The sequence below is a fragment of the Mustela putorius genome, unplaced genomic scaffold, assembly GCF_011764305.1.
Source record: "Mustela putorius furo isolate JIRA1106 unplaced genomic scaffold, ASM1176430v1.1 tig00000145_pilon_pilon_pilon, whole genome shotgun sequence".
Taxonomy (NCBI): Eukaryota; Metazoa; Chordata; class Mammalia; order Carnivora; family Mustelidae; genus Mustela; species Mustela putorius.
The window spans coordinates 25,612,013-25,630,559 of NW_025421294.1; the positions used below are offsets into that span (position 1 = coordinate 25,612,013).

General features: G+C 42.5%; 1 protein-coding gene across 4 annotated transcripts in view; it reads left to right on the top strand.

The window, feature by feature from the left end:
• Positions 1 to 18,547, top strand: part of LOC101692673 (core histone macro-H2A.1) — a 74,450-nt gene that overhangs the window by 32,042 nt on the left and 23,861 nt on the right. For 2 of the 4 annotated variants that reach the window (XM_045075480.1, XM_045075478.1), the window contains exon 5: positions 17,010 to 17,120. In XM_045075480.1, coding sequence (XP_044931415.1) covers positions 17,010 to 17,120 — 111 coding nt within the window. The remainder of the gene's footprint in view (positions 1 to 17,009; positions 17,121 to 18,547) is intronic. The other 2 variants (XM_045075482.1, XM_045075479.1) reach the window with 1 other exon arrangement.

An 18,547-nucleotide genomic window follows, 5' to 3' on the forward strand; every position in this document is an offset into this window, starting at 1 on the left:
GGAACTGGATATGTGAGAGCTTTCCTGTGCTGAGGCAGCTGCCATTGAGTCCTACCTTAAGGCACTGGCTGCCTCCTTGCCCCCGATGCTCTCAGAACTCTCACTGTGTTGCCATGGCTGCATGTCCTCCTCTGAACATCTTTGAGGGAGGATGGTTCAGACAGTTCGCTCTTCAGAATGGTTGCCTTGTTAAGGAAGAAAACAGATGCGTTATTCAGATGCTCCTGCCAGACCCAGCTTGGCCCGAGATGAGGTCCCAGGTGCTGATGTTTTTGTGGCAAGTGAAGTGTTCTTAGGGTGGGACCTAACATCTTCATGGGGGTGGGGGGGACAGACCAGCTAATCCCCAGCCCCAATCCTCACAGTGGAGGAGCCACCGCCCACCCTCAGGAGGTCTGGGCCTGTGGGAGTTTGCACTCTCCTTGTCTCAGCATCAGCAGGAGGCCCCAAAGCACCTGAAACACATGTTCTGTATTTCTTCCTCCCTGGTCCCGGCCTCTGGGCTTCTTGTCACAGCTTCGGGGCCAACCAGCTAGTGACTGGGCAGTCAGAGCGCCTCTTTAACAAAATGGAATCTTAAGCTGTCCTGCTCTGCCCTGGGGCACCCCCTCAGGGTGTGAGCCTTCTGGTCTCCAGCCAGAGTAGGAGGAAATTTCCTCTGGCAGAAGGTGACCTGCCTGTTTTGTGAAACCCTCAGTAGTAGTTCCTTGGAGAAGCCTTGTGGGTCAGATGCCATGTTGGCACATTCTTCCCACCAGAACCCAAAGCCTTTGGCCTGATGAGATGGGGAGGACACCCACCAGGCCAGGCTGCAGGAACACTGCCCCTGCACCCCTCTCCTGTCCACCCTCCCAGCACGTACCCTGCTTCGAGTGGGTCCGCAGAGCAGGCCTCTGGCCCCCAACTTCTGTCTACATTGTTGCCCATCCTTTGGTAGTTGAGGTGGACGTGGCTGTACTTTTTGTCCATGCTGGTGGGTATGAACAAATGCTTCCCCCAAAACAAAAAAATCTGAATTCATCTTGTCCGCAGGCCACTGCCCTGACCCACCCCACATAGCTGAGAATCAGGGCCAGCTCTCTGAGAGGGAAACCCGTCAGTGAAGAGCGTCCTGGAAGCTTTTCCAGGCACTTATGCTCCACTCAGCTCCCAAGTCCTAGGGGAGGCTCCTGGTCAGGCAGGGATGTCGCAGAATGTTCCATTACTTGTTCTTGCCGAGTATAGAATTAGCAGTTCGAACTGTTTCTGTCTCCCATTTGAACATTCACATTTGCGGGGAGGAACAGGAGGACAGGGAAGGCAGGGGCAAAGCGCCTGTGCACGCCTTTCTAAATGTTAAAAGAGATGATGAAGATGCCAAGACAATCATCTCTGGATCACGGGCCCCGGGGAGCTGGTGGTTGGCTTAGCATTCCTCCAGCTGTGACCCACGCGTGGCCCTTGTTTGTGTGGACCCACTGCTCGTTGACTTCAGAGCAGCCCCTCTAACTGTGTGCCCTGGGCAAACCTGGGCATCCCTGGGCTGAACCCTGCTCCTGTCACCCCAGTCTTCCCCTAGTAGTTACTGCCTGACGGCTCTCTGGCCTTCCCACTTTACCAAACACTAGGAAGGCTGTTTCTTTCTTTTTGGACTGGAAATGAAGGGTGTGTGTGTGTGTGTGTGTGCGTGCGCGCGTGTGTCTTTAGCTCTAGTAGCTATATTTGGAACTCACTGTTTCTAATAACCATATGCCAATAATCACTCAAACACTCAGCTTTCCCCTTGATTACAAAAGCAGGAAGTCTGTTATGGTGGTCTGTTTTTCTTCCACACAATAAAACACATTGTCTGCTTACTGTACCAGTATTTGGCTAACATTAAACCCTGGGGGAAGCCGAAATTGGAACCGTGAACAGCTAATTTTCAAAACATTTGTTTAATGTAAATTGTGGTGTCAGCTCCCAGAAACAGCAGAAAACCTGCATCCCTAGGTTTAAGTGGAATGTTCTGAAAATAACCTTTCCAGAGGCATGCAGAGAAAGCCTTAGTAACATGCTAAAGCACTTGGAGGAAAAGGGAGTTGGTATTTTTCAAGTGTCAACACTTGAATTCCAAATCATAATTTTCCCCCCAATTCGATGTAATTGGGAGGTTTTGAAAGTCTCCAGTTGTGACAGCTGAGTCAGCTATCATGGATCCAGTGAGAGGAGGCCACGAAACCCACTGGGATTGGGAGTCCGGGGCCCTGATGGTGCCATGGGGCTCTTCCTGCCTGCCTGGGTGGCCTCAGGCAAGTCTGTGCCTCAGTTTACCCCCTCCCATAAGATGATGGCATCCATTCCAACCTCATTTCCATGCCTGAATATCTTCACCGTGTTTCTGACTAGGTAGCATGAGTAAGGGTGGGGATGGTTCAAAGGAGGATGCTGTAAGAGCTCTCACCATAGGCCCCCGCCACGTCGCCTCCCCAGAGCAGTCTCTGTAATGTTGATGTTCCTTTCAGAAAGTCTGTGCATGGAAAAACGTAGAGATCTGTAAAGCCCTCCTCATTGTCCCTGCCTTTAAATATAAATACACATAAAATATGTTACCCCCCATTTTGGCAGGGTGGCACAGTGGTGACGGGTGCCGGCTTGCTGGGCTTTGTGTTCTAATTCAGCCATTTTCTGGCCGCATGACCTTAGGAAGTGACTGAGTTTCTCTGGTGTCACAGTCTCCTCATCAGTGGAATGGAGCTCGAACATGGGGCTTGGGAGCCTGAGGAGAGAACACCGTGGTGTCCTTACAGTGGTGCCTGGCGCACAGCTTTGCCACTGCTCTTACTCCCTTGCTCTTCCGCGGCACTCGGTAGAGAGCTGGCTCTGGAATATTCCATGGTGTGTTTCTAGTGCCCTAGACAGGATGCACCACCATCCTCACAGGTCTCTGTGAATGGACTTGCCGTTGTTCTGAGCATTCCAACCGGATCTTATGTAGGTGTCTGTGCTCACAGGTCTGCAGGACAAAGTCCCCCACGGGAACATGCTGAGGCAGACAGATTTCTGGTGACTGTTGCTCACCTAGAGAGCGTCTGAGCCCATTCAGAAATTTCAGATTCTGCCGCCTCCTCTTAATAGCAAACACTAAAGTTGTTGAAAGAAGATGCCTCCGTTCGATCGACAGTCATTGCCCCTGCACATGCTCCTTGTTCCTCTTACTCCTGAGGGTACGGCAGTGAACACAGGCCCTTGCTGAGCTTTGGTCTAGTGAGGGGGTCAGAGTCCTTACAGAGGTGTGGGGAGGAGAGTGCTGTGACAGAAACACTGCAGGGACGCCAGAGGTGGCGTTACCCTCAGAGGCCGTTGGATGAGGCTTCTCTGGTCAGGTGGCACTGGAAGAGAGGCCTGTGAGAGGAGGGTATTGGGGGTTCAAGTGGCTGATGGGAGACTGCTTGTGGCAGAGGACCAGCCAGCTGCCTGCCTCCTCCCAGACAGCACCCGACAGGATTTGGATATGAGGTTCCTGACGTTTCCATAACACGCACACCTCTGGCAGCTGGAGGGTCTAGGAACCCTTCTTAAGATTAGGTTTTCCAATGCATAAAATCCTGAAGATTCGAAGGAAGCCATTTAGGCTTCAGTCTTCCAGGTTAAGACCCCTTGTCAGAAAGATCACTGAGAGCCATAGGATAATCTCCAAGAAGACTGTTTTTGCCAAAAATCTGGATTAAAAAATTCTCTCACCCGAATTCTTTGTTTCCTTTTTTTTTTTTTTTAAGTTTTTATTTTAATCCCAGTTGGTTAACATATGGCATTGTCGCAGTCTCAGGTGTACAATATAGTGATTCAGTCTTACCTAGGACTTTTCAAACAAACTCGCAAAACCCCCCAACTGAACTCCACCCCCATGTGGAAATCACCCCCTGAATTGTGAAGATAGGCTTGCTCCTCACTGCCTGGCAAGAAGCCCATGATGAGTTTAGTAGGGCACCCGTTTCTTTTTTGAGAAATGAATATTTAAACTGAAAATTGAATGATGAATGTTTGGGAAAGGGATGCTAAAGAAAGACATTGGTTCTTGTGAGAAGCTGCCATCCTTGCAAAATCTTACTGGCCTTTTAATGAGATTCCTAGCAGGTCAGACATCTGGGTACAAGAGCTTGGGCAGAGGTCATCTCAGGTTGATGATTTCAGATAAGCCTCTTTGCACACTCAGCCCTGCGTGTTCTTAAATAGGTCTCCCCCTGACTCTGATTGAATAGGTGTGTGCTGTTCAGAATGAAGCTAGGTGCAGGGATGATATATGTGAGCTTGTGGATTTGTTCAACAGTATGAAATTCCCCAAAGTCAGTCCTTTTGGAGACTGACAAAGAGTATTGCTTGTTAGCTTTTCCCCCTCCTACCAGGATCTGAAAAAAAATCTACCACCTGCTGCCACCATTTCATAAAATGGTATTTGAATCTGAAAGGCTGGGCAGGGAAGTAATCCCTGACTACAGGCTTTATGTAAAGCTTAGGGGAACAGTTACTGTGATTTGAATGTAGTGACTTCTCAGGAGGCATCTGAGTACACCTCAGCTACCCTGTCGTGGGCTGGGATCCTCGCATGCAAGAGACAGCTTGTGTGCCAAGTAGTCAGACTGGAGAGAACTGGGAAGGAATGGCTTGTCTTATACAGACAGGTTTTGGCAGCTTTCTCTCAAGGCCACTGGTTTATCAGATCTCCCAGCTTAGACTCCGTTTTCCCACAAGGAATCGAAGGGAGAGGAAGTTAAGCAGCATGCTCTAGTAGTCAGTAGTAGAACCAAAAATCACATGCAGAATTTCAGAGCCCAGACTTCAGGCCCCTCATGTGTCCTGTGACCACAGACCCTTTACTTACCTTGGCAGAGCCCCCCTGTTCTGTAGGTGGAGGGCCGACAGCTCTCTGCTGGAGGCAAGTGGGGCCAACAGCTTACAAACATTTTTGTTTTAAATAACACATCCTGGACTCTCATTGAATAGATTTGTGCATTCCTGATACATACTCTGCTTAAAATTTCCACCTCCTCTCCTCTCTAGCACTGTTTCCCAGTTTTATCCAGATATCTTTGACATACAGCACTACATATATTTAAGGTGTACGGCACAAGGACTTAGATCAGTTGTGAAGTGGTTACCACAGTAAATTCAGATCATTCATTATCTCATGTGACTAGGAAAAAAAAGTTCATTTCTCTTCATGATGAGAACTCTTAGGATTTACTCTTAATAACTTTCAGATATACCATGCAGCATCATTAACTGTAGCTGGGAGCTGTGAATTACATCCCCTCTACTTCCTTATCTCATAACTGGAAGCTTGTATGTATTTTCGTAGTATTTTTTAAAAGTATAGTTGACCTACAATGTTAGTTTCAGGGCATACAACATAGCAGTTTGTTTTTTCTGTATATTTCAAGGCACTCAGTGCCAATGTAGCTACCATCTGTCACCCTGCAACCTTACTATAATATCATGGATTTTATTCCCTGTGCTAAACCTTTATCCTTGTGCCTCACTCTATAACTAGAAGCCTAAACCTCCTACACCTCTTCACCCATTTTGCCCACCATGCTGCCCACCTCTCCTCTGGCAGCCTGATGTTCTCTGTATTTATGATTCAGTTTCTGCTTTTTGTTTTCTTCATCTCTTCTGAGTTTTAGATTGCACGTGTAAGTGAAATCATACGGTATTTATCTTCTCTGACATATTGCACTTAGCGTAATATCCTCTAAGTCCATCCATGTTGCATATGATAAGATCTCATCCTTCTATATGACTGAGTAATATTCCATCATGTGTGCATGTGTATAATATATGCATATGCCACTTCTGTGTGTGTTCATCTCTTGATGGACACTTGGGTTGCTTCTCTGTCTTGGGTATTATAAATAATACTGAAATAAACATAGAGGTGCATACATCTTTCCAAATTAGCGTTTTCCTTTTCTTTGGGTACATAACGAGTGGTGGAATTACTGGATCATATGGTAACTGTATTTTTTATTAGCATATATGTATTATTTGCTTGAGGGGCACAGGCTGAATCATCAGTCTTACACAATTCCCAGTACTCACCAAGCACATACCCTCCGCAGTGTCCCATCACCCAACCACTCTATCCCTCCCACCCACCCTGCCCTCCAGCAACTCTATTTGTTTCCTGAGATTAAGAGTCTCTTATGATTTGTCTCCCTCCCCGGTCCCATCTTGTTTCATTATTTTCCCTCCCTATCCCCCATGACCCCCTGCCCTGCCTCTCAAATTCCTCATATCAGAGAGATCATATGATAATTGGCTTTCTCTGATTGATTTATTTCGCTTAGCATACCTTCTAGTTCCATCCATGTTGTTGCAAATGGCAAGCTTTCTTTTTTGATAGCTGCATAGTATTCCATGGTGTGTGTGTGTGTGTGTGTGTGTGTGTGTGTGTGTGTGTATCACATCTTCTTTATCCATTCATCTGTTGATGGACATGGAGTTTCTTTCCATAGTTTGGCTGTTGTGGACATTGCTGTTATAAGTATTCGGGTGCATGTGCCCCTTCGGATCACTACATTTTTTTTTTTAAAGATTTTATGACAGAGTGGCAGGCAGAGGTGGAGAGAGAAGCACGCTCCCCGCCGAGCAAGGAGCCTGACACAGGACTCGATCCCAGGACCCTGGGATCATGACCCAAGCTGAAGGCAGGGACTTAACTGACTGAGCCACCCAGGTGTCCCACTACATTTGTATCTTTAGGGTAAATACCCAGTAGTGCAATTGCTGGGTTGTAGGGTAGCTCTGTTTTCGACTTTTTGAGGAACCTCCATACTGTTTTCCAGAGTGTATGCATCAGCTTGCATTCCCACCAACAGTGAAGGAGAGTTCCCCTTTCTCCACATCCTTGCCAACATCTGCCATTTCCTGATTTACTTTAACCATTCTGATTGGTGTGAGGTGGTATCTCACTGTGATTTTGATTTGTATTTCCATGATGCCGAGTGATGTTGAGCACTTTTTCTTGTGTGTGTTTGCCATGTCTTCTTTGCAGAAATGTCTCTTCATGTCTTCTGCCCATTTCTTGATTGGATTATTCTTTGGGTATTGAGCTTGATAAGTTCTTAATAGATTTTGGATACTAGCCCTTTATCTGATATGTCGTTTGTGAATATCTTTGCCCATTCTGTCAGTTGTCTTTTGGTTTTGTTGACTGTTTCCTTTGCTGTGCAAAAGCTTTTGATCTTGATGAAGTCCCAATAGTTCATTTTTGCCCTTGCATCCCTTGCCTTTGGTGATGTTTCTGGGAAGAAGTTACTGCAGCTGAGGTTGAAGAGGGTGCTGTTCTTCTCAAGGATTTTGATGGATTCCTGTCTCATATTGAGGTCTTTCATCCATTTTGAGTCTATTTTTGTGTGTGATGTAAGGAAGTGGTTCAGTTTCATTCTTCTGCATGTGGCTGTCCAACTTTCTCAGTGTCAGTTGTTGAAGAGACTGTCTTTTTTCCATTGGACATTCTTTCCTGCTTTGTCAAAGATCGGTTGACCATAGAGTTGAGAGTCTATTTCTGGGCTCTCTATTCTGTTCCATTGATCTATGTGTGTGTTTTTGATTACAGCTTTGCAATAGAGGTTGAAGTCTGGAATTGTGATGCCACCAACTATAGCTTTCTTTTTCAACATTCCTCTGGCTATTCGGGTTCTTCTCTGGTTCCATATAAATTTTAGGATTATTTGTTATATTGCTCTGAAAAAAATTGATGGTATTTTGATAGGGATTGCATTAAATGTGTAGATTGCTTTAGGTAGCATAGACATTTTCACAATATTTGTTCTTCCAATCCTTGAGCATGGAACATTTTTCCATTTCTTTGTGTCTTCCTCAGTTTCTTTTGTGAGTATTTTATAGTTTCTGAGTACATATTTTTTTGCCTCTTTGGTTATGTTTATTTCTAGGTATCTTATGGTTTTGGGTGCAATTGTAAATGGGATCAGCTCCTTAATTTCTCTTTCTTCTGTCTTCGTGTTGGTGTTTGGAAATGCAACTGATTTCTGAGCATTGATTTTATATCCTGACACTTAACTGAATTCTTGTGTGAGTTCTAGCATTTTTAGAATGGAGTCTTTTGGGTTTTCCACATAAACTATCATCTGCAAAGAGGGAGGGTTTGACTTCTTCTTTGCCTATTAGGATGCCTTTTATTTCTTTTTGTTGTCTGATTGCTGAGGCTAGAACTTCTAGTACTACGTTGAATAGCAGTGGTGTTAGTGGATAGCCCTAACTGTGTTCCTGACCTTAGGGGAAAAGCTCTCAGTTTTTCCCCGTTGAGACTGATCTTTGCTGTGGGTTTTTCATAGAGGTTTGTACCCTCTATCCCTGCACTTTGAAGAGTTTTGATCAAGAAAGGATGCTGTACTTTGTCAAATTCTTTTTCATCACTGTTTGAGAGTATTGTATGGTTCTTGTTCTTTCTTTTATTAATGTATTGCATCACATTGATTGATTTGTGGATGTTGAAACATCCTTGTAGCCCAGGAATAAATCCCACTTGATTGTGGTGAATAATCCTTTTAATGTACCGTTGGATCCTATTGGCTAGTTTTTTGGTGAGAATCCTTGCATCCATGTTCATCAAGGATATTGGTCTGTACTTCTCCTTTTTGAGGGGTCTTTGTCTGGTTTGGGGATCAAGGTAATGCTGGCCTCCTAAAGTGAGTTTGGAAGTTTTCCTCCCATTTCTATTTTTTGGAACAGTTTTAGAAGAATAGGTATTAATTCTTCTTTAAATGTTTGGTAGAATTCTCCTGGGAAGCCGTCTGGCCCTGGGTTCTTGTTGGGAGATTTTTGATGACTGCTTCAATCTCCTTACTGTTTATGGGTCTGTTCAGGTTTTCTGTTTCTTCCTGGTTCAGTTTTGGTCGTTTTTATGTCTCTAGGAATGCATCCATTTCTTCCAGATTGTCAAATTTGCTGGTGTGTTGTTGCTCATAATATGTTCTAATAATTGTATTTATTTGGTGTTGGTTGTGATCTCTCCTCTTTCATTCATGATTTTAATAATTTGGGTCCTTTCTCTTTTCTTTTTGGTAAGTCTGGCCAGGGGTTTATCCAGCTTATTAATTCTTTCCAAGAACCAGCTCATAGTTTCATTGATCTGTTCTACTGTTCTTTTGGTTTCTATTTCATTGATTTCTGCTCTGATGTTTATGATTTCTCTTCTCCTGCTGGGTTTAGGCTTTGTTTGCTGTTCTTCCTCTAACCCCATTAGGTATAGGGTTAGGTTGTGTACTTGAGACCTTTCTTGTTTCTTGAGAAACTCTTGTGTAGCTATATACTTTTCTTTCAGGGCCGCCTTTGCTGTGTCCTAAAGATTTGAACAATTGTGTTTTCATTTTCATTTGTTTCTATGAATTTTTTTCAATTCTTCTTTAATTTCCTGGTAGGCCCATTCATTCTTGAGTAGGATGCTCTTTAGCCTCCATGTATTTTTCTTTCCATCTTTCCTTTTGTGGTTGAGTTCTAGTTTCAAAGCATTGTAATCTGAAAATATGCAGGGAATGATCCCACTCTTTGGGTACTGGTTGAGACCTGATTTGTGACCCAGGATGTGATCTCTTTTGGAGAATGTTGCATGTGCACTCGAGAAGAATGTGTATTCTATTGCTTTGGGATGGAATGTTCTGAATATATCTGTGATGTCCTTCTTTTCCAGTGTGTCATTTAAAGCCTTTATTTCCTTGTTGATCTTTTGCTTAGCTGATCTGTCCATTTCAGTGAGGGTGTGTTAAAGTTTTAAGTTTTATTGTCAATGTGTTTCTTTGATTTTGTTATTAATTTATTTATATAATTGACTGCTCCCATGCTAGGGGCATAGATATTTATAATTGTTATATCTTCTTGTTGGACAGATCCTTTAAGTATGATATAGTGGCCTTCCTCATCTCTTATTATAGTCTTTAGCTTAAAATCTAATGTAACTGATATAAGGATTGCCACCCCAGCTTTCTTTTGATTTCCATTAGCATGGTAAATTTTTTTCTACTCCCTCACTTTAAATCTGGAGATGTCTTTGGGTCTAAAATGAGTTTCTTGTAGACAGCATATTGTTGGGTCTTGTGTTTTTAATCCATTCTGATACGCTGTGTCTTTTGAATGGGGCATTTAGCCCACTTACATTCAGGGTAACTATTGAAAGGTATGAATTTAGTGCCATTGTATTGCCTATAAAGTGACTGTTACTGTATATTGTCTCTGTTCCTTTCTGACCTGTTACTTTTAGGCTTTCTCTTTGCTTAGATGACCCCCTTTCAACATTTCCTGTAGGGATGGTTTGGTGTTTGCAAATTCTTTTAATTTTTGTTTGTTCTGGAAGCTTTTTATTTCTCCTTCCATTTTCAATGAAAGCCTAGCTGGGTGTAGTATTCTTGACTGCATATTTTTCTTGTTTAGTGCTCTGAATATATCATGCCAGTCCTTTCTGGCCTGCCAGGTCTCTGTGGATAAGTCTGCTGCCAATCTAGTATTTCTACCATTGTATGTTATAGACCTCTTGTCCCAAGCAGCTTTCAGGATTTTCTCTTTTTCTCTAAGATTGTAAGTGTTATTATTAGATGATGAAGTGTGGACCTATTTTTATTGATTTTGAGGGGGAGTTCTCTCTGCCTACTGGATTTTGATGCTTGTTTGCCATATTAGGGAAATTCTCTGTTATAATTTGCTGCAATATACCTTCTGTCCTTCTCTCTTCTGACCATTTTTTAATCAAGAAATTTTTCCTTTTGCTATTGAGTTGTAGGAGTTGTATGAGTTCTTTATATATTTTAGATATTAACCCCTTATCAGATATAGATCATCTTTGCCTTATGATCGGGTTGTGTCCTGGTAAACCCACTGTAAGTTGAAAATATTATTAAGTTGAAAACAACATTTAATACACCTAACCTACCAAACATCATAGCTTAGCCTACTGTAAATGTGCTGAGAACACTAATTTGCTTACTGTTGGACAAAATCATCACACACAAAGCCATTTCACTTATTTTGTAAGAAAGTTTGGAATATTTCAAGTAACTTATTGAATACTTTACTGAAAGTGAAAAACAGAATGATTCTGAGGGTACAGAATGGTTTTATAAGTATATTAATCATTTATCCTCATGGTTGTGTGGCTGATTGGGTGCTGTGACTAGCTCTTGCTGCCTAGCATCACTTTGCTATCCTAGGGGAAAAAGTCAAAATTTAAACTCAAAGTATGGATTCTGCTGACGTGTGTGTAGCTTTTGCACCATTGGAAAGCTGAAAAATTCAAAGTCAAATCATTGGATGTCAGGGACTATCTGTATATGATTTGCAAGTTTCTCTAAAGGTTGACTTTTCATTTTGTTGATGGTTCCTTTGCTCTGCAGAATTTTTTTCAGTTTGGTGTAGTCCCACTGTTTATTTTGCTTTTGTTGCCTTTTTGTGATACCATATCCAAAAAATCATTACCGAGACCAATAACAAGGTCCATCTGTTTTCCTAGGAGTTTCTGGGTTCAGGAAACACATTCATATGTGTAATCCATTTTAAGTTAATTTTTGTATAAGATGTAAAATGTTGGTACAGCTTTATTCATTTGCATATGGCTGTCCCATTTTCCCATTTAATTGAAGAGACTGTTCTTTCCCCATTGTATATTCTTAGCTCTTTTGTCAGGAATTGATAATATATATGTGGGTTCATTTCTGGGCTCTCTGTTCTGTTTCATTGGTCTATGTGTCTGTTTTCATGTTGATACCATACTGTTTGGATTATTATATCTTTGTAATATAATTTGAAATCAGGGAGCATGATGCGTTCTCCTTCATTTTTTGCCAGGATTGCTTTGGCTTTCAGAGTCTCTTGTGATGTCATATAAATCTTAGGAGTGTTCTATTTCCTTGAGAAATGCCATTGGAATTTTAATAGAGATTATATTGAATCTTTAGAGTGCTTTGGTTGGTCTGGACATTTTTACAATTTTAATCTTTCCAATCCATGAGCAAAGGAGCTCTCTCCATTTATTTGTGTCTTCTTAAGTTTCTTTCATTAATGTATTATAGTTTTCAGTGTACAATATATAGTTTTCAATGTGTGGTTTTTTTGCCTTTATGGTTAAATTCCTAAGCATTTTATTTCTTTGATGCCATTGTAGATGGGATTTTCTTAATTTCTCTCTTACAACTTGTTATTAGCATATACAAAGGCAACAGATTTCTATATACTAATCTGATATCCAGCAACTTTATTGAATTCAGTTATTCTAACAGGTTTTTGGAGGAGTGTAGGGTTTTGTTTATATAATATCATGCTGTTTGCAAATAGTGACAGCTTTACTTCCCTTCTGATTTTGATGCCTTTTATTTCTTTTTATTACCTAATTGCTCTGGCTAGGACTTCTAATACTATTGAATAAAAGTGTCAAGAATGGGTATTGTTGTGTTGTTCATGATCTTAGAGGAAACACTTTGAACTTTTTACTAATGAGTATAATGTTAGCTTTTATGGCCTTTATTATGTTTAGTTATGTGCCTTCTATACCCAGTTTTTGAGAGCTTTTTATCATAAATGGATGTTGAATTTTGTCATATGCTTTTTCTGCATTTGTTGGAGTGATCATATGCTTTTTATCTTTCATCTGTTGATATAGTATATCACTCTGATGGTTATTAAACTACCCTTACATCCCCAGAATAAATCCCACCTGATCATGGTATATGATCCTTTTAATGTATTGTTGAATTCAGTTTGTGAGGTTGATTTATAACAACCTATTCAGTTTGTTTCAAGTTGATAGTGCAAGTTTGAACACATTCTAAAACTCTGCATTTTTACCCTCCCCTCATGTTATTGGTGTCGCACTTTGTCTTTTAATCTCATGTGTCCATTAATTAATTATTGTACTAATTTTTATTCCACCTTTGTCTTTTAACCGTCATATTAGCTTTATAAGGGATTAAGTCACTACCTTTAGTATACACTTACCTTTACTAGTGAGAATTATACTTTCATATGTTTTCCTATTACTAAATAGCACTCCTTGTTTTTAGAATAAACAAGTCCCTTTAACATTTCTGGTATGGCCAGTTTAGAAGCCTTTGGCTTTTTGTGTGTCTGGAAAAATGTTTCTCTCTCAATTTCAAAGAACACTGTTGCCAGGTAGAATATTCTTGGTTGGACGTTTTTTTACTTTCAGTACTTCGAATATATTGTGCCACTCTCTTATGGCCTGCAAATTTCTGCTGAAAAATCTGCTGATAGTCTAATGGGAGTTCCCTTGTACTTAACAAGTTGTTTTTCTCTTGCTGCTTTTAAGATTCTCTCCTTTTCTTTAATTTTTGACATTTTAATTATAATGTGTCTTGCCATGGCTCTCTTTAGGTTCATCTTTTTTGGATCTCTGTGGGTTTCCTGTCAGGATTTACTGATGTTTTTATGGCTGAATGTTTCCACAGTTCTTTATCCATTCATCTGACTGTGGAAACATAGATTGTTTGTGTTGGCTGTCATAAATAAGGCTGCTGGGATCCTGAGGTGCAGTTACCTCTTTGACATAGTGCTTTTTGTTTCCTTTGATTATATTCCTAGAAGTGGAACTGCTGGATCATTTGGATTCTACTTTTTTAAATGTTTGAGGAAGCTTCATACTGTTTTTCATAGTGGTTGTACCAGTTTACAGTGTGGGCATCAGCTTTAATGGAGGAGGCCATGAGCAAATGAGCCATTGCTGAAAATCTCCAGTATTAAACAACACAGGCTAAGCCTTATAGCTTGGATTCATAGGCAGCTGCTGACTTGTACCAGGGGCACAGGGAAGCTGTCACAGCCCCCTCCTCCCAATACAACCAGCTCCATTTGTTGAATCCTTGAAATTCTGTTAGTTAAGGCTATTCTACCTTTAAAAAAAAGTCTAAGTGTTTTTGGCATAAGCACTAAATCCTTATCTACTTAAAAACTGCATCCCATTCCCAAGCATTTATTGAGCACCTCCTGTATGCATGGTATTCACTGGGTAGAGTAGTGATTCTCAAACTTTTTTGCTTGCCTACCTCTTATAAGAATTTTGAAAATCTTTGTATCTCACACATTTAGAATTTGTATAAAAATTGTTTCATCACTCATTTAAATGTATCCAAAGAAATCAAAACCCTGCATTGATTTGGAATACTGTCATCATTATTTAAAAAATGTAGATAAGCTCTTTTTTAACAAGTAGAAAATTTACATCACTTTTCTCCCTGACCCTGTATGTCCCTTTCACTTGTCCCACAAAATTTTATCCTAATGCCACACATTTAATGCTGGTGTTGATATTATAATGATCTTCCCAACAAAAATAATGTATATAAATGTAAATGTTCTTGGAAAAAATTTCTTGTGATCTTTATAAAGGGACTAAATGTTATGGATTTTACAGGATTGGACAGTTATCACACTTATTAATATATAGTTGATCAAACCAATAAATATTTTACAAATTTAATAACTATTAAGGAGAAAGTGTTCTTGGAACTGTATCTATGGATACTGTATTTTGGGAACTGTATCCCTTCTATGGGATAGATGGAGATCGAGATAGCATTTTTACAATTAACTCAAGTTTATAAGATAGTGACTTACTGTTAAAATGAGGCAGTGTTTAGCATCCCATATTTGTAAATTTATAGGCATAAGTACTAGGAACATCTTGTTCACCAAAAGTAAGTGGAAATGGAAAGGATTCTGTTAAAGCAACATCACTCCATCCTCTGAGCTCTTAAGTGCCAACAGTCACCTAGTAATCTGTCACCAATTCATTTTAATGCATGTTTTATTTTACAGTTGTTTTAGATTGACAGAAAAGTTACAGAGACAGTACAGACAGTACAGAGAGTTCCTCAATACCCCTCACCACGTTCCCCATCATAACATCTTCCATCGCCCCAGTACACTGGTCACAACTAAGAAATTGGCCGTGGTCCATTACTGTGAGGTCCATCGGCCTTTTCTTTAATGGTCTCTCAGCTGTTCAGTCAGTTTGGTGTTTCTCCCATTTTGGTGAAAGTACAGAATTAGAAACATCTGAGTAGCAAAAGCATTTGTCATCCAGCCTTTCCCTTTCTTGTTTCCTGGAAAGTGTATCAACAAAGGCTTACTAAGACTTACAACGTCCCTGTAGGTTATACCTTGCACTCTTGGGTTCCCTTTTACTGGTCAGATCTGGTATGCTGAAAGAATTAGGACAACCAGAATGCTATCATTTTAACCTAGCTTTGTTAATGCCCTGTTTCTTGATAAGATGTCTTTTGTCTCAGCATTTATATCCAAACCTTGGAGCTTTAGATTTAGCTCACTGAATTCACAGAACATGTTCCAGCTTGGCTGTAGACCTTAAATGTTAAAGCAGCCCTTCTTGTTAAAGCAGACCATAAAACTAGACTATTTTTTCAGTGTAAGCAAAAATGTTAATGTGTGAATGAATGTGAATTCCTAAACAGGCACAGACTTTGCCCTGAGTTTGTGGGTCCAGAGCCTTCCTTTAGGAAGGCTCTGGTATACCTCTCAGCCTCTGCCTTCTTGGTGTGCTCGCACAGGAGCATCCCCTTAAGAGTGATGTACTTGTTTTTGTTTTTGTTTTTTGTAAGATTTTATTTATTTATTTGACAGACGGAGATCACAGAGAAGCAGGCAGAGAGGAGGAAGCAGGCTCCTCCCTGCTGAGCAGAGAGCCCGATGTGGGGCTTGATCCCAGGACCCTGGGATCATGACCTGAGCTGAAGGCAGAGGCTTTAACCCACTGAGCCACACAGGTGCCCCTGATGTACTTTTTTTTTTTTTTTAAAGATTTTATTTATTTATTTATTTGACACAGAGAGATCACATTAGGCAGAGAGGCAGGCAGAGAGAGAGGGGGAAGCAGGCTCCCTGCTGAGCAGAGAGCCTGATGTGAGGCTCAATCCCAGGACCCTGAGATCATGACCTGAGCTGAAAGCAGAGGCTTTAACCCACTGAGCCACCCAGGCGCCCCAAATGATGTACTTTTTCATAGCAACTGGGAGGAAGGGAAAAGGTGGAGTGTCTAAACACAAACTACTATGGTTCCCACCATCCTCAGTCCATGATATATCTGAAGGCGGATATCCTCCAGTGAGACAAAATACCCATTTCTGATACTGTCCTCCTACTTAACAGAAATGCATGAAAGACTCTGTAAAGCCCTGTATCCCTACTTCTGGGGATGGGGGCTGCCAGGCCAGTAATGGGAAGTGGGACCAGGGTGGTGGTACAAGGAGATGGGGCATGAGACTTCTCTCATAAGTGCATATCACTCAGGGCCTATGAGTTTCAGGAAAAGTCCATTAGAAAGTTGAGGGTCTTGAAATTAAGCCTCTGGGTACAACGTAGCTTACAGGGCTCTTGGGAACCCCAGGGTATACATACTTAAGTCTAGTTGGGATGGGGACTAGTGTCACCCACCATGAGCGTGCTGATAGCTGTGCCTACCAGGAGGGCAGGGAATCCCTGGAAATAGCAGGGCTCACCAACACCCCACCTCAGGGATCCTTCTCCACAGCTGGTTTCTCAAAGGACAGTCAGGGAGTGTCTTACCTCCTGGGCTGGGAAAAGGTGGAGAGTTATGGTCCTCGGTCTGACATTTGGCTCTTTGAGAACTCATGATCAGAAACAATTCGCTTTCCCCTCTCAAACTTGCACAGTGTGTCCACATCTAGAAAATGAAGACCCTTATTTAAGAGACTTTTAATTGGTCTGAGTTAATGAAAGTAATTGTTGTAGATGATCACTCTGCAATACAGTTGTGCCTTCAAGTAGCAATATTTTGAGATTACACAGTGATGAAACTACTTTTGGTAGAACTACTGGACTTCACAGAGCCTGTGGCTCCTACTTTGAGAAAGGCCAGAAACGTGGTGCTGTAGTTGCCTGTTTTCTGCAGGATGATGGGCAGGGCCTGGGAGCCACCTCCCTGTTAGAGAAGCCCAGATTCCTTGGGTATCTGCTGTGGGGCCTCACAGTGACTCTTGTATTTGTGCAAGAAGAAGCAGGGGGAAGTCAGCAAGGCCGCCAGCGCTGATAGCACCACCGAGGGTACGCCGGCCGACGGCTTCACGGTCCTCTCCACGAAGAGCCTCTTCCTCGGACAGAAGGTAGGCAGATGCGCGGCCTCAGTTGGCTCGTGGCCCTGGGACATTCAGGTGGAGGCCACCTCTGCTGCAGGAAGGCCTGGGGATTCCCGAAGGCCGCTCCTGGCCTGGTGGGTGTGGGTGGAAGAGCGGGCGGCGGGGACTTGCGGGATGGTCTCAGGGAGGGCCTCCGCAGGAGCGCTGGGGGAGACTGTCTCCAGGGTGGGAAGAGGAGATAGGGCTAAAAAGAGGGAAGGCCGCTCCTGTGGTGGGAGTTGGGAGGGGAGGGGGACAGTGACAGCCTGGGATTAGTCTGTGGAAGGAGCTGCTAATGTGGGATAAATGGGTCATGTAGCTCCGGCCAGAAAAACAGCCTGAAGTCAAAGTTGGGTCTTGGAAAAGGAAAGGTCTAGCAGGCAGCCTGCTGGCTCCCTCGCTTGCTGTGGAGGGCCCTGCAGGCAGAGCCTCTGATAGGGGCGGGATTGTTTCTAGAGGTCCTTAGGTAACGGGACACTGAGCCACCTCTCGACTTTCCTCAAGCCAATCTTTTGTTTGTTTTAACCGTGGGCACTGTATTTTCAGCCATCCCAGTGATGCAGCTTTGCCAGGACGCCATGGTTTTGTAAAAAGATGATTCACTTTTGTTGAAAATAAAAATGATGCAAAGGCTTTTAAGACCTGAGAGTAAGAGTTAATTAATATTTCTCTATTAACACCCAAAAAGGGGGGGGGGGTGGAGAGAGAGGGAATTCCACTTCTCTTAATTTTTTTAATCCTTCATGAAAGAAAATGAAAGGCATGAATTTGACCTTCCGTGTAAATTGCTTTGTGGCTAACAGTTTGGTTCTGAAGCTGCATCATTTTTACAACCTCACTGTCAATTTTCTTTCGCATCTCAAGTGACACAGCCCTCCTGCTCCTGCCTTGCAAGTGCTCCTCCTCCCCTTCCCCCTCCTTCCTGTCCTGATTGCACTCAGGCTCTCATGATGCATTTCCGGTGGTGGACCCTGTGTTCCAGCAAATAACCATTGCCGCTGACATTTTATAACCATTATCTGTATTTTGTATGCATTTTTCAAAGGAAAAAAAAAAAAGCAGCAGCGCTTATCATCTTAAGGTCTGGGGCTTTGCAAGTTTTCGTTTAAGATATTTTTTATTTATTTTAAAAGTTTCAACTCAGCAGCGAAGGCACCTGGGTCTGCTTTCACGCCCTTTAATGTGTCCTTTGGGTCATATATTGGACGTTAACGTGAACCGTCGTCCCATTTGCTGGGGTTTGGTGCTGCTCAGGAGGCACTCCGGTGTGCTTTAGATCCCCAGTGTAGACCGTCTGCTGGGCTGGCAAGCCTGCTATGCCGGTAGAGCCGTTCAGTCCCTCCCGCCGTCCCCACCATCCCTCACCCTTTCGTCCACCCCACCTTTGGGTGCCCCGACCCTGGCCTCTCCCTTCC